The 16885-nt window shown below is 38.9% G+C and overlaps 1 protein-coding gene across 3 annotated transcripts in view; it reads right to left on the reverse strand.

The window, feature by feature from the left end:
- Positions 1-889, reverse strand: part of ARHGAP18 (Rho GTPase activating protein 18) — a 193103-nt gene extending 192214 nt beyond the window's left edge. For all 3 annotated transcript variants that reach the window (XM_019831191.2, XM_019831192.2, XM_019831190.2), the window contains exon 1: positions 381-889. In XM_019831191.2, coding sequence (XP_019686750.1) covers positions 381-874 — 494 coding nt within the window. In that variant the 5' untranslated portion in view covers positions 875-889. The remainder of the gene's footprint in view (positions 1-380) is intronic.
- Between the last annotated feature and the right edge of the window lie 15996 nt (positions 890-16885).

Raw genomic sequence — 16885 nt, forward strand, 5'->3', positions numbered from 1 at the left:
AAGTGAAATCATAATCATTTTGAAAAAGCTGCCAATTATATCCATTTGCCTATATGGCATAAAGTACCTTTCCCTAGAATATGCAAAGAATCTTTTTTTTTTTTTAACCTCATCTTGTAAATAGAGACCTAAATTTTACCAAGCAAGTCAGGGTCACGGTTAAGAATAACAGAGGTAATAAAGAACACCAATTCTTATTTCAACGTCCTCCTGAAAGGCTTTTTAAAATCACACAGAAAGTCCTGTTTCTCAGTCTTCGTTAAAAGCAAACTTGCAGTGTGAGAACAAGGCTAATAATTACAAGATCTTTCCTGGCTGTGGATTTCAGAGCTAGCAAAAACACGGGAAAGAGAAAAGCATGCAAATGGGGTTTTCCTTACCTGAAGTGAAAGCGGTGCACCAGCTTCGTGACTACCGTAACCATCCTTTCCAGGTCAAGAGCCGGGAATGCCAGAGTGGCAAGAAGTGAAGAAGGAAGCGAAGGTTGGAGCCGCTGCAAGAATCTTCCCAGGGCCCTTTCTCCCGTGACACACCTCCTCTCTCTGGCTCCGAAGGCAAGTGGCTCCCGCTCGCCCTTCACGGTTACCCACAAGCCTGTCATTTCTGCTCCATCATCCGGCAGCTGCCAGAAGCACCCGGCAGAAGCGTGCACACCGGGCGGCTGAGCACGAGCCCGGCGCGGAGCAGGCGGAGTGCCTCCCGGGGAGCCCGGGGCTGCGCGGCCACAGCTGACGATCCTAAAGCCGCACGTTACAGGGCGGAGCGGAGCTTTCCAGGAACGAGGACCAGCTGCGGCACAGCCCGGCGCTTCCCGGAGCCTAGTGCAAGCCCAAGCTCGCGGGGAGCTCCGGAAGCGGCCCCAGCTACTGAGCATGCTCGGCTTCCCTCGGCTCCACGAGGGCCTTCCGACCGGTGACTTATCTTGATTTGAGAAAAGGGGTAGAATGGAGAAGCGTGCGGAGGGTCAGATCCAGTGGAGGTGATTTTTTGAGCGTGGAGATGACCTTCTCCCGATACCCTCCCCCGCCCCCCAACCAAAAAAAGAAAAAGAAGAGAAGAAAGACGAGACGATGCATTGCATTGCAGTGAACAAATATTATTGATAGGTTGATAGAGATGTTTGGAAGCTATCGATTGTTGTTTAGTCTTTAACACTCCCTGCACAATTAAGTTGTCTGCGGGGTCAAGTATGTAGTGTAAGCTGCGAAAGGATGCTAATCCTAGAAAGTTACTAGCACTCAAGATTCGGTATGGAATTGCCTATATTTGAAAGTCTAAGCAATGTGTCATGAATCAATCCGTTGATATCTACATAAGTGAAATCTGCCTAAAGACAATGACTTTTAGTTAAACGTATTTTATGAAGTGTGAAATTTTTGAGATTTAAACGTTAATTTATATTATAACTTACATTTTGATGTTTAAATCTTTCAGATGGCAAGATTCAGCAGGAAATGTTGTTTATTCATGACTGTAAACCCAAATCTTTTATCAGGGCTTGGTAAATGACAAGTGCTCCATAAATGCTTGCCTGAGAATGAATTGTGGGTTAGATAATCTGTAAAATCTGTAAATAACACGGGAAGGCTGAAGTTCTTGAACTTGATATGAACTGTTGACCTTATCAGCTTTGTGTTTTAGGCTAGCCAAGTATTTGAAAATAAGAGTACGCTAAATTTTTGTCATATAGGTGTCCAATGCATAAGCAAATTGTTTTTTAAATATGATTTTCATTTTCGTGTTGTTTTGTGTGTGTGTCCCTCTTTCTTCTCTTTCCAGCCCTCTAAGATACTCTTTGGCAAGCTGAGCCAAACTCAGGGCATGTTCTCTCTGCTACTGTTGAAACCAGGGACACCGACTACATGGCTTGCAGATAACAAAATTGTTTTGAAAAACATCTAGCCAGTCATTTCTGCCAAGTCTGTGAAGGGTGAATCCAAGAGGCATTCATGGCTGAAAGCTGGCCTGTGAAAATCCATACAGAAAACATGAGTGAGCTGGGAGTCCGGTGTTTCTTGAATCCTCAGCCAGGTGTTGCCCTAGCCCATTGATCCAATCACATAAGCAGGAAAATCCTCTCTCTCCTCCCTGGATTTTCCATCCCCTGACCTTCTATTCTCCAGTTAAGACTCTTGTGCCTATGAGTGCCTCTGGAGTCCAGAACCTTTCCTGGCTCCCCTCTGCTGGGCCTCACCAGTGCATACTCTTTTAACCATACTTTCTGAATTGCTAAATCGTGCCTCAACTACCACCAGCTGTGAATTCTTTAAGACCCGAGACAATGCTGGCTTTTGCATCTATCCAACTGTATAGGTTTGCACAATCACTGGTTTTCATATGTTTTCATATTAATTGAGGCACCGTAGGGAGTCCTTCTAATTGAAGTGGTCAATTACAAAAGTGGTGGGGTTAATTTAGGGACATTTCCTAGCAGTGATTCCAGAAGGAAAAATAATTGTTTTCAATTAAATCAAAGATTCCATAGCTGGAAGGAAGAAGTAGGCCTGTTTGTGCAGACCTGATAAATACAGATAACTAGGGTCAAGCTGTCTGGACTGTTTCTCTACCCCAAATAGGAATAGAGGTAGGGGCACGTCTACCATTACCATGGGTTCTATGGACACACACATTTTATTTCGTAGCAAAGATTCTTTATATCATCTCCCTCATTAACCTCCTACATTTTTTTTTTCTTTTTGCTCTTCATCATAGTGCAGTGAATCTGGTTCTCAAAAGTTTTCCAACTGGCGCCTCTATTTTCATCTCTTTCTCTCTTTTTTTCTTTCTCTCTTTTTTTCTTTCTCTCTTCTTTTTCCAAACTGCCCCTGGACTTTGAAGTCTCTTCCTAAAATTTCTTTATCGTTAACAGTGAACTTTGTTGCTTGCCTTGGGAGAGTCCTCCCAACTTTCTCCTAGCAGATGCCCAATGATGATTATTCATTCATCGAACAGTCCATTTGCTCAATAATATGTTGACTGGTCCGATTGGTCTAATTTTCCACAGCTTGACCATTCTTTGGTTAAGGGATGGGTATGTGACTCAATTTTAACTCATGAAGAGCCTAGGCAAGTTTGCAACAGACATCAGGAAGGTTCTTCTTTCCTCATAAGTGAGAATTATGGAAATCCACTAATATCTCCTTTTTATTTATTATTATTTTTTTTTAATGTTTATTTATTTTTGAGAGAGAGAGTGAGACAGAGCGTGAGCGGGGGAGGGCCAGAGAGAGGGAGACACAGAATCCGAAGCAGGCTCCAGGCCCTGAGCTGTCAGCAGAGCCCGATGCAGGGCTCCAACCACGAACCTTGAGAACATGACCTGAGCCGAAGTCGGACATCCAACCGAATGAGTCACCCAGGCGCCCCTAATATCTCCTTTTTAAACAGGTAAGCACCCAGCCCCTAATGCTATGAGGAACCATCTTTCTACCTTGAAAAGATCAGCCTTGTCAAGAAGCCAACATTGCACAAAGTGAAAAGCAGATGGAAAACCCAGGTCTTTGATGAATGTCATTAAATTAATCCACCTACCCAAATGCCTACCTTACCTCACCTCTTGGAATGGGAGCCAATAAAATCTGTTTAAAGGCGCTTTACACTGGGTTTTCCTGGCAGTCGAAAGCCTCCGGTCTGAGATAAGCTTTTATTTCAATTTCCTATTCAAAATGCTAAAGTGATTAAGAAATAGCTAAATTTCTTAGCATAGCATTTGAGAACTTTCTCCTGGCCCCTCTGTGTTTGTACATTTGTTTCCCATTATATTCTGCTATGCATTTTACATTTTGGCCATGCTGGGCTACTTGCTCTAATCATGTCATTTGCTCTCTCATAGCCCAGTCTGCTTTCATCCTGCATTTTCTGCCACTAAAATCCAACTCTTCCTTCCAGGTCCAGATTAAAAGATACTTTTCTCTGAAATGAATGTTCAGAATTAATATTTTCATACATGTTGTGTGTACCTCTGTGTGTAAACTTGGATCCTCCCAGCAGCTGAGCCAAGGTGGGATTAAATGTGCAACAACTTTATTTAAAAAAAATGTCTGGGAAAAAAAGGGGGAGGGAGCTGGGTAAGGCTGGGAGCCTTCAGATTACAATCAAGTCTGACCCAGAGTGAAGGAGAGAGAAATGAGGAAGGAAGCTGGATGGGTGCAGTTCTAAGGAAAGTTCAGTGAGGCCCGTTGATGAATCCTAAAGCCAAAGTCGTCCATTAGAGGAGTCCAGCTTCTCCCAGAAATGAGATGCTTTAGTATCAATGCCACTATCAGTTTTTGCCTAGGAGAAGCCTGTGGGATGTGTGGCTTCACCAAAAAATGCTGTACGACTATCAAGGGCTATGGTCTTCGTCATCTTTGCTTTGTGCAGCGGAGGGTAGGAGGCACTTTCCCATGGCTGCCATGCTTCTCATTGATCACTCATTCGGTCTTGTCCTGCATTCTATTTGTCATCTGTATGAGTCTCTACTAGATTATAAACTCCTTAAGGAGTTTATAACCCAGCAAATGGGTCCATCTTTGTCCCATTGTACGTTTCACATAGTAGGGCCCCAGCTGAATGTTACTGTGTTACTCAAGCTGAATTCTAGAATATGTGGCCTCAAGCTTCTGTATTCATAACTCCCTACAAAACTATAGGGACAATGCCCCCCCCCAAAAGTCCATGAGAACTTGCTTCCAGAAGCTATAAAATACTATTCCATGATTAATATTTTTTAAAAGGAATTAACGGTCTCACTCCACTGGCTACTAAACTCCTATTGGTTTCTGAGTCTCCCCACAGAAGTTCTGTTCAGAACCTTCAGTGTCCATGAGGCAGTGAAGTTGAGTATGGGCTGATTAATACCCCCATTTTTCACAAACTCAATCCTCAAGGCCAGTGGATTACTGAACTTTTGGGTTAAATTTATAATGCACTTCGCTTCTTGACTAGGAAAATAAATTTCTCTAGTATGCTACACTTTGTACTATTTCCTCAGCATTCATTTTTAAATGATATGAGAATGGATCTTTCAGGTAAACTTTTCAGATAAAAATAAGTTAGAAGTGATTCTCTAAGTGGGAAAAAGAGGTTAGAAAAATAGTGATTACTTAAGGTATACCTTATTACGCAAAGAGGGAAAACATGTAAATATGGGTATATTGGCATATCATTATACTCCATATAAATAGTGTTCTATGTATCATTGTTAATTTAGGGACAACCAATTTATGGTGAAGATGATGATGATAATTAATAATAGTGCTTATTAAGTCAGGTTCCAGTAAGGAGACAAAAACCTCACAGTAATTTGAAAAGAGACGGCTTAATATGAAAAATTATTTTGTATTTCCAAAGAAAACTATTAAAAGGGAATAAAGAGAACTATAAAGAATACCCTGCGGGGACCCAGGGCAGGCTACCCCAAGATGGGTCACTTTGACATAAAGATTATTTTGAGTTAAGCTGCACCTGAGTGGCTCAGTTGGTTAAGCATCTGACTCTTGAGTTCAGCTTAGTTCATGATCTCAGGGTCTGTGAGATTACTGATAGCATAGAGCCTGCTTAGAATTCTCTCTTTCCCTCTCTCTCTGCCCCTTCCTTGCTAGCATGCTTGCTTGCTCTCTCTCTTAAAATAAATAAATAAACTTAAAAAAAAATACGATTATTTTGAGTTAAAAGTAATCAAAACCCAGCAAATGCAAGAAAAGCCCTCTGCTTCCCCATCAATTGCCTACATTTACTTAGGAGCCTGTACCCGGAAGAGAGCTATTAACAGAGGCTCCTCCTTACCTAAGGGACTTATCTGCATAATAGGACAACCTTGTTTTTCCAAACATCACCTTTCACCTTCTTGCTGATGAGCTTTCTCCCCTTTGTATTCCCAGATCTCTACCCCTCTCCTTATCTCTTATAAGCTTCCTTTTGCCTCATTGTCTTTGGAATTTCATGTGTGTGTGGATTCTACATATGTACGCCTATTAAATTTGATTTTCTCCCGTTTATCTGTCTCATGTCAATTTCATCCTGAGTCCAGCTAGAAGGGGGACGCCTGGGTGGCTCAGTCGGTTGAGTGTCCGACTTCAGCTCAGGTCATGATCTCGAGGTTCATGAGTTCAAGTCCCTTATCGGGCTCTGTGCTGACAGCTCAGAGCCTAGAGCCTGCTTCAGATTCTGTGTCTTCTTCTCTCTCTGCCCCTCCCCTGCCCATGCTCAGTCTCTCACTCTCTCAAAAATAAAATAAACATTACTAAGTCCAGCCAGAAGGGTAAAGGAAGGTCTTCTTCCCTTCAACCCCAAGGCTGAGGGGGGTACTCAAGGAAGGAAGCCTTCCCCAGGCCTGGGATCCAGCCCTCTTTGGGATAGCTGCTGCCCACTGGATGCTGGAGAGGTTTGCTGGGTTTCCCAGGCCAGAGTCTGTCCACAATCCGCAAGCTGAGGCCGGTGGGAATGAACTGTAGGGGCTGGGACTCACAAACTGGAAGTTTCCTGCAGCAGTGCCAATGGGCTAAGGCTAGTTACCAGGACATTGCCCACTGTGCTACTGATGAGTTTTGCTGAGAGGCTGCCTCCAGAGGCTGCTGTTGAACTGGTTGCAAAGCCAAGCAGATACCGGCTGGACTTACCAGAAAACCACCAGGAAGTCACCTTCAAGAAGTACTGTTGAAGTCTCTGAGCACCCACAGAGCCTACCTGAATCTGCCGGTGAGGGTGTGCCATTGAACTTGCTGATGTGAGGCCAGCTGGAGAGACTGCAGATCTCATGCAGAAGCTGATACCTGGAGACGGGGAGATGCCACTGAACTGCCCTGCCCCCTGGAAAGCCTGCAGAACTACCTGCCACCTGCCTGGGAGGTACTGCCGTTCTTACTGATGGAAAGTCTATGGAAGTACTTTGGGAACTTACCACAAAGATATTTACGGCGATGCTGTTGAAACTCTCTAGAAGTGACCTCCACTGAGTGTCCTACGTGCCAGCCCAACACGGCAAGCACAAGAATGCTGGAATGCACACTTGAACCAGGAAGGGACCTCTCTCCCTCTTGCAGTGTCCCTCCAGCACCCTCTACTGACAAAGCATAACAGCTAGCAAGAGACCAATGTTTCCGTGTCACAAGCAGGCAATGAAGGTGGATTGGGAGCACAAAGGCAATAAATTAATAACTGACTGGTACTGTGCTTTTATCAAAATCACTGCTTTACATTGAAATTATCTCTTTATTCATTTATCTCTTCTACAAACAGCTGATAGGTAAGTGTCTCAAGGTAAGGATAATTTTTATAATTTATGTGTGGCATAGTACCTGGCTAATGCTATGTGTTTAACAAACATTTGTGAAAATGTGGTGCTGCATATAGAAATACTGCACCCTGAACTAAAAGACTCACTTGGTCTGACAAGCACTAGGCCTGCCCAAATTTGGTTGGCATGAAGGGAGACCATTACTTTCGTTGTTTGGAAACTGGAAATGGTGGTAATTGACACAATACACACCTGTAAAGTCACTATTTTCTAAAAATGGGATTTTTGTAGTCCCTAAGAATTTTGGTCAGAGTTGACTGTCTGGAAATCTTCCATGATTCACTAGAGGGAAAGAAACCTCTTTCTTCTTTTTACAGGCAAATTATTCTATGTGCAAATTTACTGAGAAAATGATAAAAGCAATTATACTAGTAAGCTAAATGATGTCCACCTTACATAGACTCTAGTAACATGGAAAAATATAATTAAAACTATTCGCATATATAACAAAAGTTCATTGTACAGAAGTATGCGTCAGCAAGATCCATTTTTTGTGATGATCTAATTAAAAGACTGAATTTTGTCTTACATTGAAGATATCTGCACTCAATGAGTTTGGGAATTGAATAAAGAGATGAATTTATTTAGTCAATATCGAAGTATTAAATCAGTGACTCCTATAGAATAGGAACCGAAGTATAGCTAAGGTATAGACTTAGCTACTACAATAATGGAAGCCCAAAATACAATGGCTCAAAAAAGATATCAGTTTCTTTCTCATGGGGTAGACCCTGCTCCATAAAGTCTTCCAGGATTCAGATTCCTTCTTTCTTGTTGCTTGACCATTCCCTCGGGTACCGTCTTGTCCCATGTAGAAGGTGGCTCGTTGGCAAAAGTCAGACCATGCTCTGCTGTCACACTAGCTTAGGGAAAATTGAGAGAAACAGCAACTGTTTTTCATTAGTCAATCCAAAAGGGCACCTTTTTATAAATCATCTTAGGAAGAGTGTTTTTAATCAATTCAATGGCAAAGCAAGGACATCTTTACTTTCCCAGAGCAGTCATTTTTTAAAAAAATCTGAACAAAGATGCATTGTGCTCATATTGTTTTGAGCAGCACCTCTTGGTTCTAGGACACATAAAGGAGGAAGGAAGGAAAGTAGAGGATAAATAATTCCCTTGGAGAGAGAGAATGTTGATGTTGCACTTCCACTGACTTCCATCGGCTAGAACATAGTTATGTGGTCACGACTCTCTACAAGGTAGGATGGGAAATGTAGCCTCTAACTGGAGGGAGGTTTGTTTTCCAAGGGAAGGTGAGAGAGAAAGAAAGTTAGCAGTCTCTACTACACAAAGATCTTTATTGTGATATCATTAAAACTGTTGCTTGGTTTTAAATACTTCTCAGTTTAGGGGCGCCTGGGTGGCTCGGTCGGTTAAGCGTCCGACTTCAGCTCAGGTCATGATCTCACGGTCCGTGAGTTCGAGCCCCGCGTCGGGCTCTGTGCTGACAGCTCAGAGCCTGGAGCCTGTTTCAGATTCTGTGTCTCCCTCTCTCTCTGCCCCTCCCCTGTTCATGCTTTGTCTCTCTCTGTCTCAAAAATAAATAAACGTTAAAAAAAATTTTTTTTAAATAATAAAATAAATAAATAAATACTTCTCAGTTTAGAAACATTTTGAATACTTAAATTCTATATTATTAGCTTATTAACTAAAAAATAATGTTAACTATTCTAAATATGTTTAATGGTTAGACAGAGAATTGAGTCCAGCCTTTACAGTTCCTGTTACCATGTTCCATTAAATTAATATATAGGCCACTAAAAAAATATAAACCGTTCACCTTTACAAAATAAATTGGTAGTAATGTGCCAAGAAATAAATAAGCACATTAAAAAAATAAATTTAAAAAATCAGAAATGTCTAAAGAAATGGACCAAGAGCAGAGGTCCAAAATGTAAGTTGAAAGACAAAAGTTATTTAACAACAACGAAAAGTACACCAATATGGGGGAGGGGTGCTGTAAGGTCATTCATTAATATTTGAAAAATGTTACCCAAGGGTACACCAAAGATATTAACTATTAGGGACAGAGATGCAATTTGAAATTGTCTTGAAGTCTCACTCTGATACATTCAGTTTGAAGGAAAAAGACAGAAATAACCACAATTGAAAAAAGAAGCATAAGATATTATATGGCAAATAGTTTACACTATGCAAACAAATGTGAAAACTTGAAGTAGATGATTTTTTAGAAATATTAAAAAATAATAATTGATCCCAGAAAGATAGAAAACCTAACAGATGAACAGCTACATAAGAAACTCAGCAATCAGATAACTTTCAGAGTACAAAGAATTTCAGTGTTATTTAAATTGTCTCAGAGCATAGGGGAAGAAGGAAGTTTTCTGCATTTGTCAGGGTTCTCCAGAGAAATACAATCAATAGGATGTATATTGATCAGCTCAGGCTACTATAACAAAGTACCGTAGACTGGATGGTTTAACCAACTGGAGGCTGGAAGTCAGAGATCAGGGTACCAGCATGGTCAGGTTCTGGGGAGACCCCTCTTGCTGACGTGCAGATAGCCACCTTCTTGCTGTGTTTTCATACGGTGGAGACAGATGGTGGAGAGAGTAAGTTCTTTGGTGTCCCTTCTGGTAAGGCCACCAATCTCATTATGAGGGCCCCACCCTCATGACCTCATTTAAACCCACTTACTTCCCAAAAGCTCTATCTCCAAATACCATCATATTGGGGGTTAGAACTTCAACATATGAATGGGGGGGGGCATACAATTCAGCCCACAGCAATGTGTGTGGAGGGGGGGGGGAGAGAGAGAGAGAGAGAGAGAGAGAGAGAGAGAGAGAGAGAGAAAGAAAAAAAAGAAAGAAAGAAAGTTAGTGCAAAAATCCTATAGAAAATATTAACATACAGAATTTAACAGAACATTAGTGGTGTAACATAACCAAGTGGAATTCATTGAATGCATGCAAAAAGTGGTCAATAACAGAAAATATGTTTAATCCCATTAGTAGGTTAAAAGATAAAAAGAAAAACAAACAGGATTATCTTAGCAAAAGCTTAGACCATTTTTTTTTTTTTTCTGGCCAGAAGAACTGAGAAAAGGGGGTCTTAGATGCTGAGAAGGCAGGGGAATCCCTGAAATGAGAGCGCTGGGAAATGGGACTCCCTAATTATGTGTGTAATTGGACACAAACCAAACTCACACCTGATCTGTCTATATACAAAACAGATAAAAAGAAGCACAGCAAAGTCTCAGAGAACTGAACTGTGATACAAAACAGTGCCCGATTTCCAGGCTGGACCATGAGTGCTTTGTGCATAGAGCAGACCCCATAGTATAGCATACGTCTGAAAATTGAACTAACAGCACAACCACAGCCCACAGATTGCAACAGAGCTTTCGATCTAATATTAACCAATTCCAGTCAACATTGCCCACAGGATTTTAAGAGAACCCAGACTCTCACAGCATAATATTCCAAATGCCCATAATCCAATACAAATTTTATAAAAGACACCAGGAAAAGATACATAAAGGATAATACATAAAGGATACATAAAGGAAAAATACATAAGAGAGAATCGTTGGATGCCAACCCTGAGAGGATGAAATATTCGAATTGTTGGACAGACTACTACTCAGGAATAAAACAGATGAGAATTGTGAGGTATGCAACCCTGTGGATGGAGTTCAACTGCACATGTTAAGTGAAATAAGCCAGACCCAGCAGAGTGCATTCTGCATGATCCCATGTGTATGGTAGTCTGGAAAGGGCAAAACTACAGGGATGGCGAACAGATCAGTGGTTGTCAGCAGTTAGGAGTAGGGAGAGGGATTATCTACAAAGGAGGTGCTCAATGCAATTTTTTGAGAAATGGAGCTGTTCTGTATCTTGATGGCGGTGTCACTAAATGACACTATGCATTTGTCAAAGCTCAGAACTGTACAGCAAATAGAGAGAATTTACATCTTGTAAATTAAAAAATAAAGCTTAAAAATATTTTTAAATATTACTCTGCTTTCTCTTCCTAAGAATAATTTAACTTTAATGATCCACCACCTGTCTTACCTGCTAATATTGTCCAGGATGTTCATATCACCTTGTTTTTATAGCCACGAATAATTGGTCATCAAATTCCATTTTTGTTTTATATATTCAATCCCCTCTTTTTAAGATTTACCCATATGTAAAAAAGTTATTTTCTTCCTTCTTGCATCTCATTGCGTTCTGCAATTACCGTTCTTTCTGCAGCACTTTCCTTAATAATTCATTCAGCAACTTTTGTTAACAGTAAATTCTCTTGGGTTTTATTTATCTTAATAGTCCTCCATTTTGACCTCCATTTGAATAATAGATTAAATCTAGCGTCTCAGTTATTTTTCTCTGAACATTTTGAATATATTATTCCACTTTTTGCTTCTGTTGATGCTGTTTATATGTCTGGGTTTTGTGCTTCATTGCCTAAAATCTTCTTTTTGTTTCTGACATGTAGGAGTTTGTGTTAAGTATGTAGTGATGTTATCTTACTGATTACTTGTTTGAGTTACAAACCATGGATTCCTATCTACATTAAATTTGGAAAACTTCTACACATATATTATTCAAAAATTTGCCTATCTTTTATTCTCTATACTGTCTTCTCATGGAATACCAGTTACACAAATGTTACATTTTCTCCTTCTATCTTTTGTCTGTTCACTGCTCTTTCACATTATCTCTTTGACACTTTTTTTTTTAATTTTTTTTTCAACGTTTTTTTTATTTATTTTCGGGACAGAGAGAGACAGAGCATGAACGGGGGAGGGGCAGAGAGAGAGGGAGACACAGAATCGGAAACAGGCTCCAGGCTCCGAGCCATTAGCCCAGAGCCTGACGCGGGGCTCAAACCCACGGACCGCGAGATCGTGACCTGGCTGAAGTCGGATGTTTAACCGACTGCGCCACCCAGGCGCCCCTCACATTATCTCTTTAACTGTGTTGCTTTTGGGATAGTTCTCTCAGTAGAATCTACCAATTTGCTAAATCTCTTTCTGTATTCATAAATCTTATGTTTAATACGTTTAATAATTGTTCAATTCTAGTGACTATTTCTTTTCTACAACCCCCTTTTTTTCTATATAAAATTTGCCAGGCAATTTTCAGTGACTTCTAGTTTTCTCATGTTCTTATTTGTTTAGTTTATAATATCTTAATCATTTAAACATACTTATTTAAAAAAATTTTTTTAAACATTTATTTATTACTGAGAGCCAGAGAGAGACAGAGCATGAGCATGGGAGGGACAGAGAGAGGGGGAGACACAAAATCTGAAGCAAGCTCCAGGCTCTGAGCTGTCAGCACAGAGCCTGACGCAGGGCTCGAACTCACAAACTGCGAGATCATGATCTGAGCTGAAGTCGGATGCTTAACCAACTGAGCCACCCAGGTGCCCCTTTACTACCCTAATTTTCAGGAAATCTTTTTTTACATGATATTAAAATACATTGATTTGCTCACATCTTTCAAACTCTTCAAAATATCCTGATATTAATTTTGAAGATATTTTTAATAACTTCAGATCAGGACAAAATTATACAATATGGCTAATAAATGGTTCATGTTAAAAGACTAAAATGCTGATATTAGGTTAATAAACATAATAGTAATCTAGAATTTTGCTACTGATATCTTTGAAATAAAACTGTGAATACAGAAATGATTGACAAGGGATAATTGTGTAAATAACTTGAAAAACTCTTTTCAGGCAAAATTTTGTATTAAGAGATCCTAATTCTAGGAAGAAAATTGGCATAGGCGTTTGAAGGTCTAGTGTGCAAATTAATGGTTCTGGATGTTTGCTGTTCATCCGTTCTTAGAAACATAAAAATGATTCAGCTACATGTTGGCAGACCTGCAAAAAAAATGAGTAAATGCTTTTATGACTGATGGTAATATGAATGGCTGCCATTTTTTCAAAGAGCAAAAGAGCAATATGTAACAAGGTCTTTAAATGTATTTATATTATTTGAAAAAGAATCCTATCTCTGATTATATATTCTTCCATTTTCATCCATTCATTCCTTTCTTCCTTTGCTCATTGGCCAATAGTGTTGGGGAGCCAATTATTTGCAAAGTATTATTATTACTCTGTGAACAGAAAGATAATCCAGTAATGATTCTTTCCCTTGAGAAACAATAGGCGCAATTATATGGCAGACTTCACCTCCTACCTTCACACTCATATCCTGCCCCCAAGGAGATGCATTATATACAAAGATATTAAAAGCTTGATAATTTATAGCAGCAAATTTTTTTCTGCATCAGCTCCTCCAACATCAATACAAAAGAATACAATAATAATATGAATAATGAATATGTGGAATTCTGTTTCTTCCATGAGGGAGTAATATAGCCAAAAATAACTTCCAGCCATAAGTATCTAAATAGTCAAAAATTATAAGGAAAACTATTTGCAAACATTGGAAAACTGCCAACACAGGACTGTAAATTCTGAAGTGAAAAAATTGATGTTAAATCTACCATCATCTATACTTTCTGCCCAGAGGTAATTCTCTGCAGCATAGGTAGGGGAAACCTAATAAAGTCTGACAATTATTCTGTGTTGGGTAGACCAAGGTTGATGGTCTAAGAGGATGAATCAAATAGAATTCATGGGACAGATTACCCGAAGAAGGGAGGTACACAGAGAGAAATCTTCAGAAATCTACAATAGGGAACCCTTGAATCTTTCTTTGAATACCAAAATGTTCATACATAGGGGGAATGCTCCATAAGGCCAGACAAAAATAGCTTTCAAGAAAAGAGTGATTACTGAGAATTTGAAAGACAGACAATTCTCAGAGCTCACATACAGTCTAAATCAGAGTGGAGAGGGTGCATTAAAAACATGAGACTAGAAGGGCCACGTCTTTGAAGTAGAGCAAAATTGTTCCTAATAGTAAAGACTACTCTAGACCCAACTTAAAAGAGCTTAAAAATAAATCCCACAAGGAATAAACTAATCTAAAGGAAACTTGACTGCTTTCCAGAAACTAATCAAATAGTATTTTAAAAATACAAGAAAATCCAGCAGCCAACAATATAAAATTCATAACATTCAGCATTCTCTCAAAAGTCAGTGAGGAAAGAAGGAAAAAGTGAAGACTGAGAAAAGTCAGTCACCAGAAATAGAAAATAAATGACAGAGATGACAGAATTTGCAGAAAATATTGAGGCATTGTTGCAAACATGATACAAATGCTCAAATATGTAAAAGAAAGTACGATCATGCTGAAAAGGGAAATTGAAAGTGTTAAAAGAATGATATTCCTAAAGATGAAAAACACAATCTCTGAATTAAAAATACAGTGGAGGGAATGAACAGCATACTTGACTTTGCAAAGATAAAAGATTAGTGAAGTAGAAGACCTAGTTATAGAATCTATCCAAAATGAAGTACTGGATGTCCATCAACTGATGAATGGGTAAAGAAATTGTGGTTTATATACACAATGGAGTACTATGTGGCAATGCGAAAGAATGAAATATGGCCCTTTGTAGCAACATGGATGGAACTGGAGAGTGTTATGCTAAGTGAAATAAGCCATACAGAGAAAGACAGATACCATATGTTTTCACTCTTATGTGGATCCTGAGAAACTTAACAGGAACCCATGGGGGAGGGGAAGGAAAAAAAAAAAAAAGAGGTTAGAGTGGGAGAGAGCCAAAGCATAAGAGACTCTTAAAAACTGAGAACAACTGAGGGTTGATGGGGGGTGGGAGGGAAGGGAGGGTGGGTGATGGGTATTGAGGAGGGCACCTTTTGGGATGAGCACTGGGTGTTGTATGGAAACCAATTTGACAATAAATTTCATATATTGAAAAAAATAAAAATAAAAAAAATGTTCTGTGCAAAAAAAAAAATAAAAAAATAAAAAAATAAGAAAATAAAATAAAGACTCATCCTAAACCAGAAAAAAAAAAAAATGAAGTACTGGGGAAGGGAGGAGGGTGAGTAGAATGAAGTACAGAGATAAAAGACAGAAAATAATAAACAGAGCACAGTGACATGAAGAAAATTATCAGTCTACAATCTACGTAATTAGAGTCCCAGAAAGAGCAAGAGAAATAAAAAAAGGCAACAAAAATTTCCAAATTTGATGAAAACTATAAATCTGCAAATCTAAGAAATCTAACAAACTCCAAGTAGAAAAAACAGACAAAAATTACATGTCGTATTTTAGTCAAATTGCTGAGAACCAGTGAGGAAATCTTAAAAGCAGCCAGAGGAAAAAGGTCATCTTCCATACAAAGGAATGACAGTTAGCAATTTTCCAGACTTCTTGTCTGAAAACAATGTAAACCAGAAGATGATGAAGGGACATCTTGAAGTGCAGAGGGAAAAAATTATAGTCACCCTAGAATTCTTTATTCAAAGAATATAGCAGTCTGGGGCCCCTGGGTGGCTGTCGGGTGAGCATCTGATTCTTGATTTTGGCTCAGATCATAATCTCATGGTCATGAGATGGAGCCCCACATCAGACACTGTGCTGACAGTGAGGGGCCTACTTGGGATTCTCTCTTACCCTCTCTCTGCCCCTCCCCCACTTACTCTCTCTTTCCTTCTCTCTCTCAAAATAAGTAAATATTTTTAAAAAACCAAACAATACCATCCAAAAATAAGGTAATGTCTATTTTAGACAAGCAAAAGCTAAGAGAAGTTGCCTGTAGAACTTCACTACAAAAAAAAAAAAAAAAAAAAAAAATGTTAAAGGACGTTCTTCAGGTAGGAGAATAAGACCAGATAGAAATTTGGATCTATACAAAGAAATGAAGAGCACCAGAGATTGTAAAAGTGTGGGTAAATATAAAACATATTTCGCCATTAAAAATAAATCTGAAAGGTAATTAATGGTCTAAAGCAAAAGATAACATATTGTGGGATTAATAATATACGTAGAAGTAAAATGTATGCAACAACAGTTTCCAACAAAGGCTAATAAGGCAAGATGGAAGGATACTATAGTAAAGTGTTATTTGGAGGTATACTGGGACAAATTGAATCCTTATGTTGTAAACTCTAGAACAAAGACTTTAAAATATTTTAGTGCTGATAAATAGAAAAGATAAAATGAAATCTTGAAAATTATTAAATTAAACAACAAGGCAGGAAAAGAGGTAAAAAGAAACAAAGATCAGATAAGACAAATAGAAAATGAATGGCAATATGGTAGATTTAAACCAACGTATTGACAATTTCATTAAATGTAAATAGCCTAACACTCCGTTAAAAAGCAGAGATTATTTAAATAAAAAACAGGACAATTAGATGCTGAGTTCAAGAAAAACTTGCTTTAAAATAAAGACAAATGACACTTCTAACAGGTGAAAAGTTAATTGATGAAGGGGAATATATCAGACTAACATTATTCAGAAGAATGTTAGAATAGATATTTTTCTCCTAGATAGATTTCAGAACATGGAATATTACCAAGGATAAAGAAGGACATTTCTTATTGATAAAGATAAACATTTATATGCCCATTAAGAACATATAAAAAGTCTTGATACATTCATCTAAATACAGAACTTTAAATTAAATTACATAAAACAAAAATTGATAAACCTCAAAGAAAAAATAGACAAAACAAAGACTATCCTT

This window comes from Felis catus, chromosome B2, assembly GCF_018350175.1.
Source record: "Felis catus isolate Fca126 chromosome B2, F.catus_Fca126_mat1.0, whole genome shotgun sequence".
NCBI lineage: Eukaryota > Metazoa > Chordata > Mammalia > Carnivora > Felidae > Felis > Felis catus.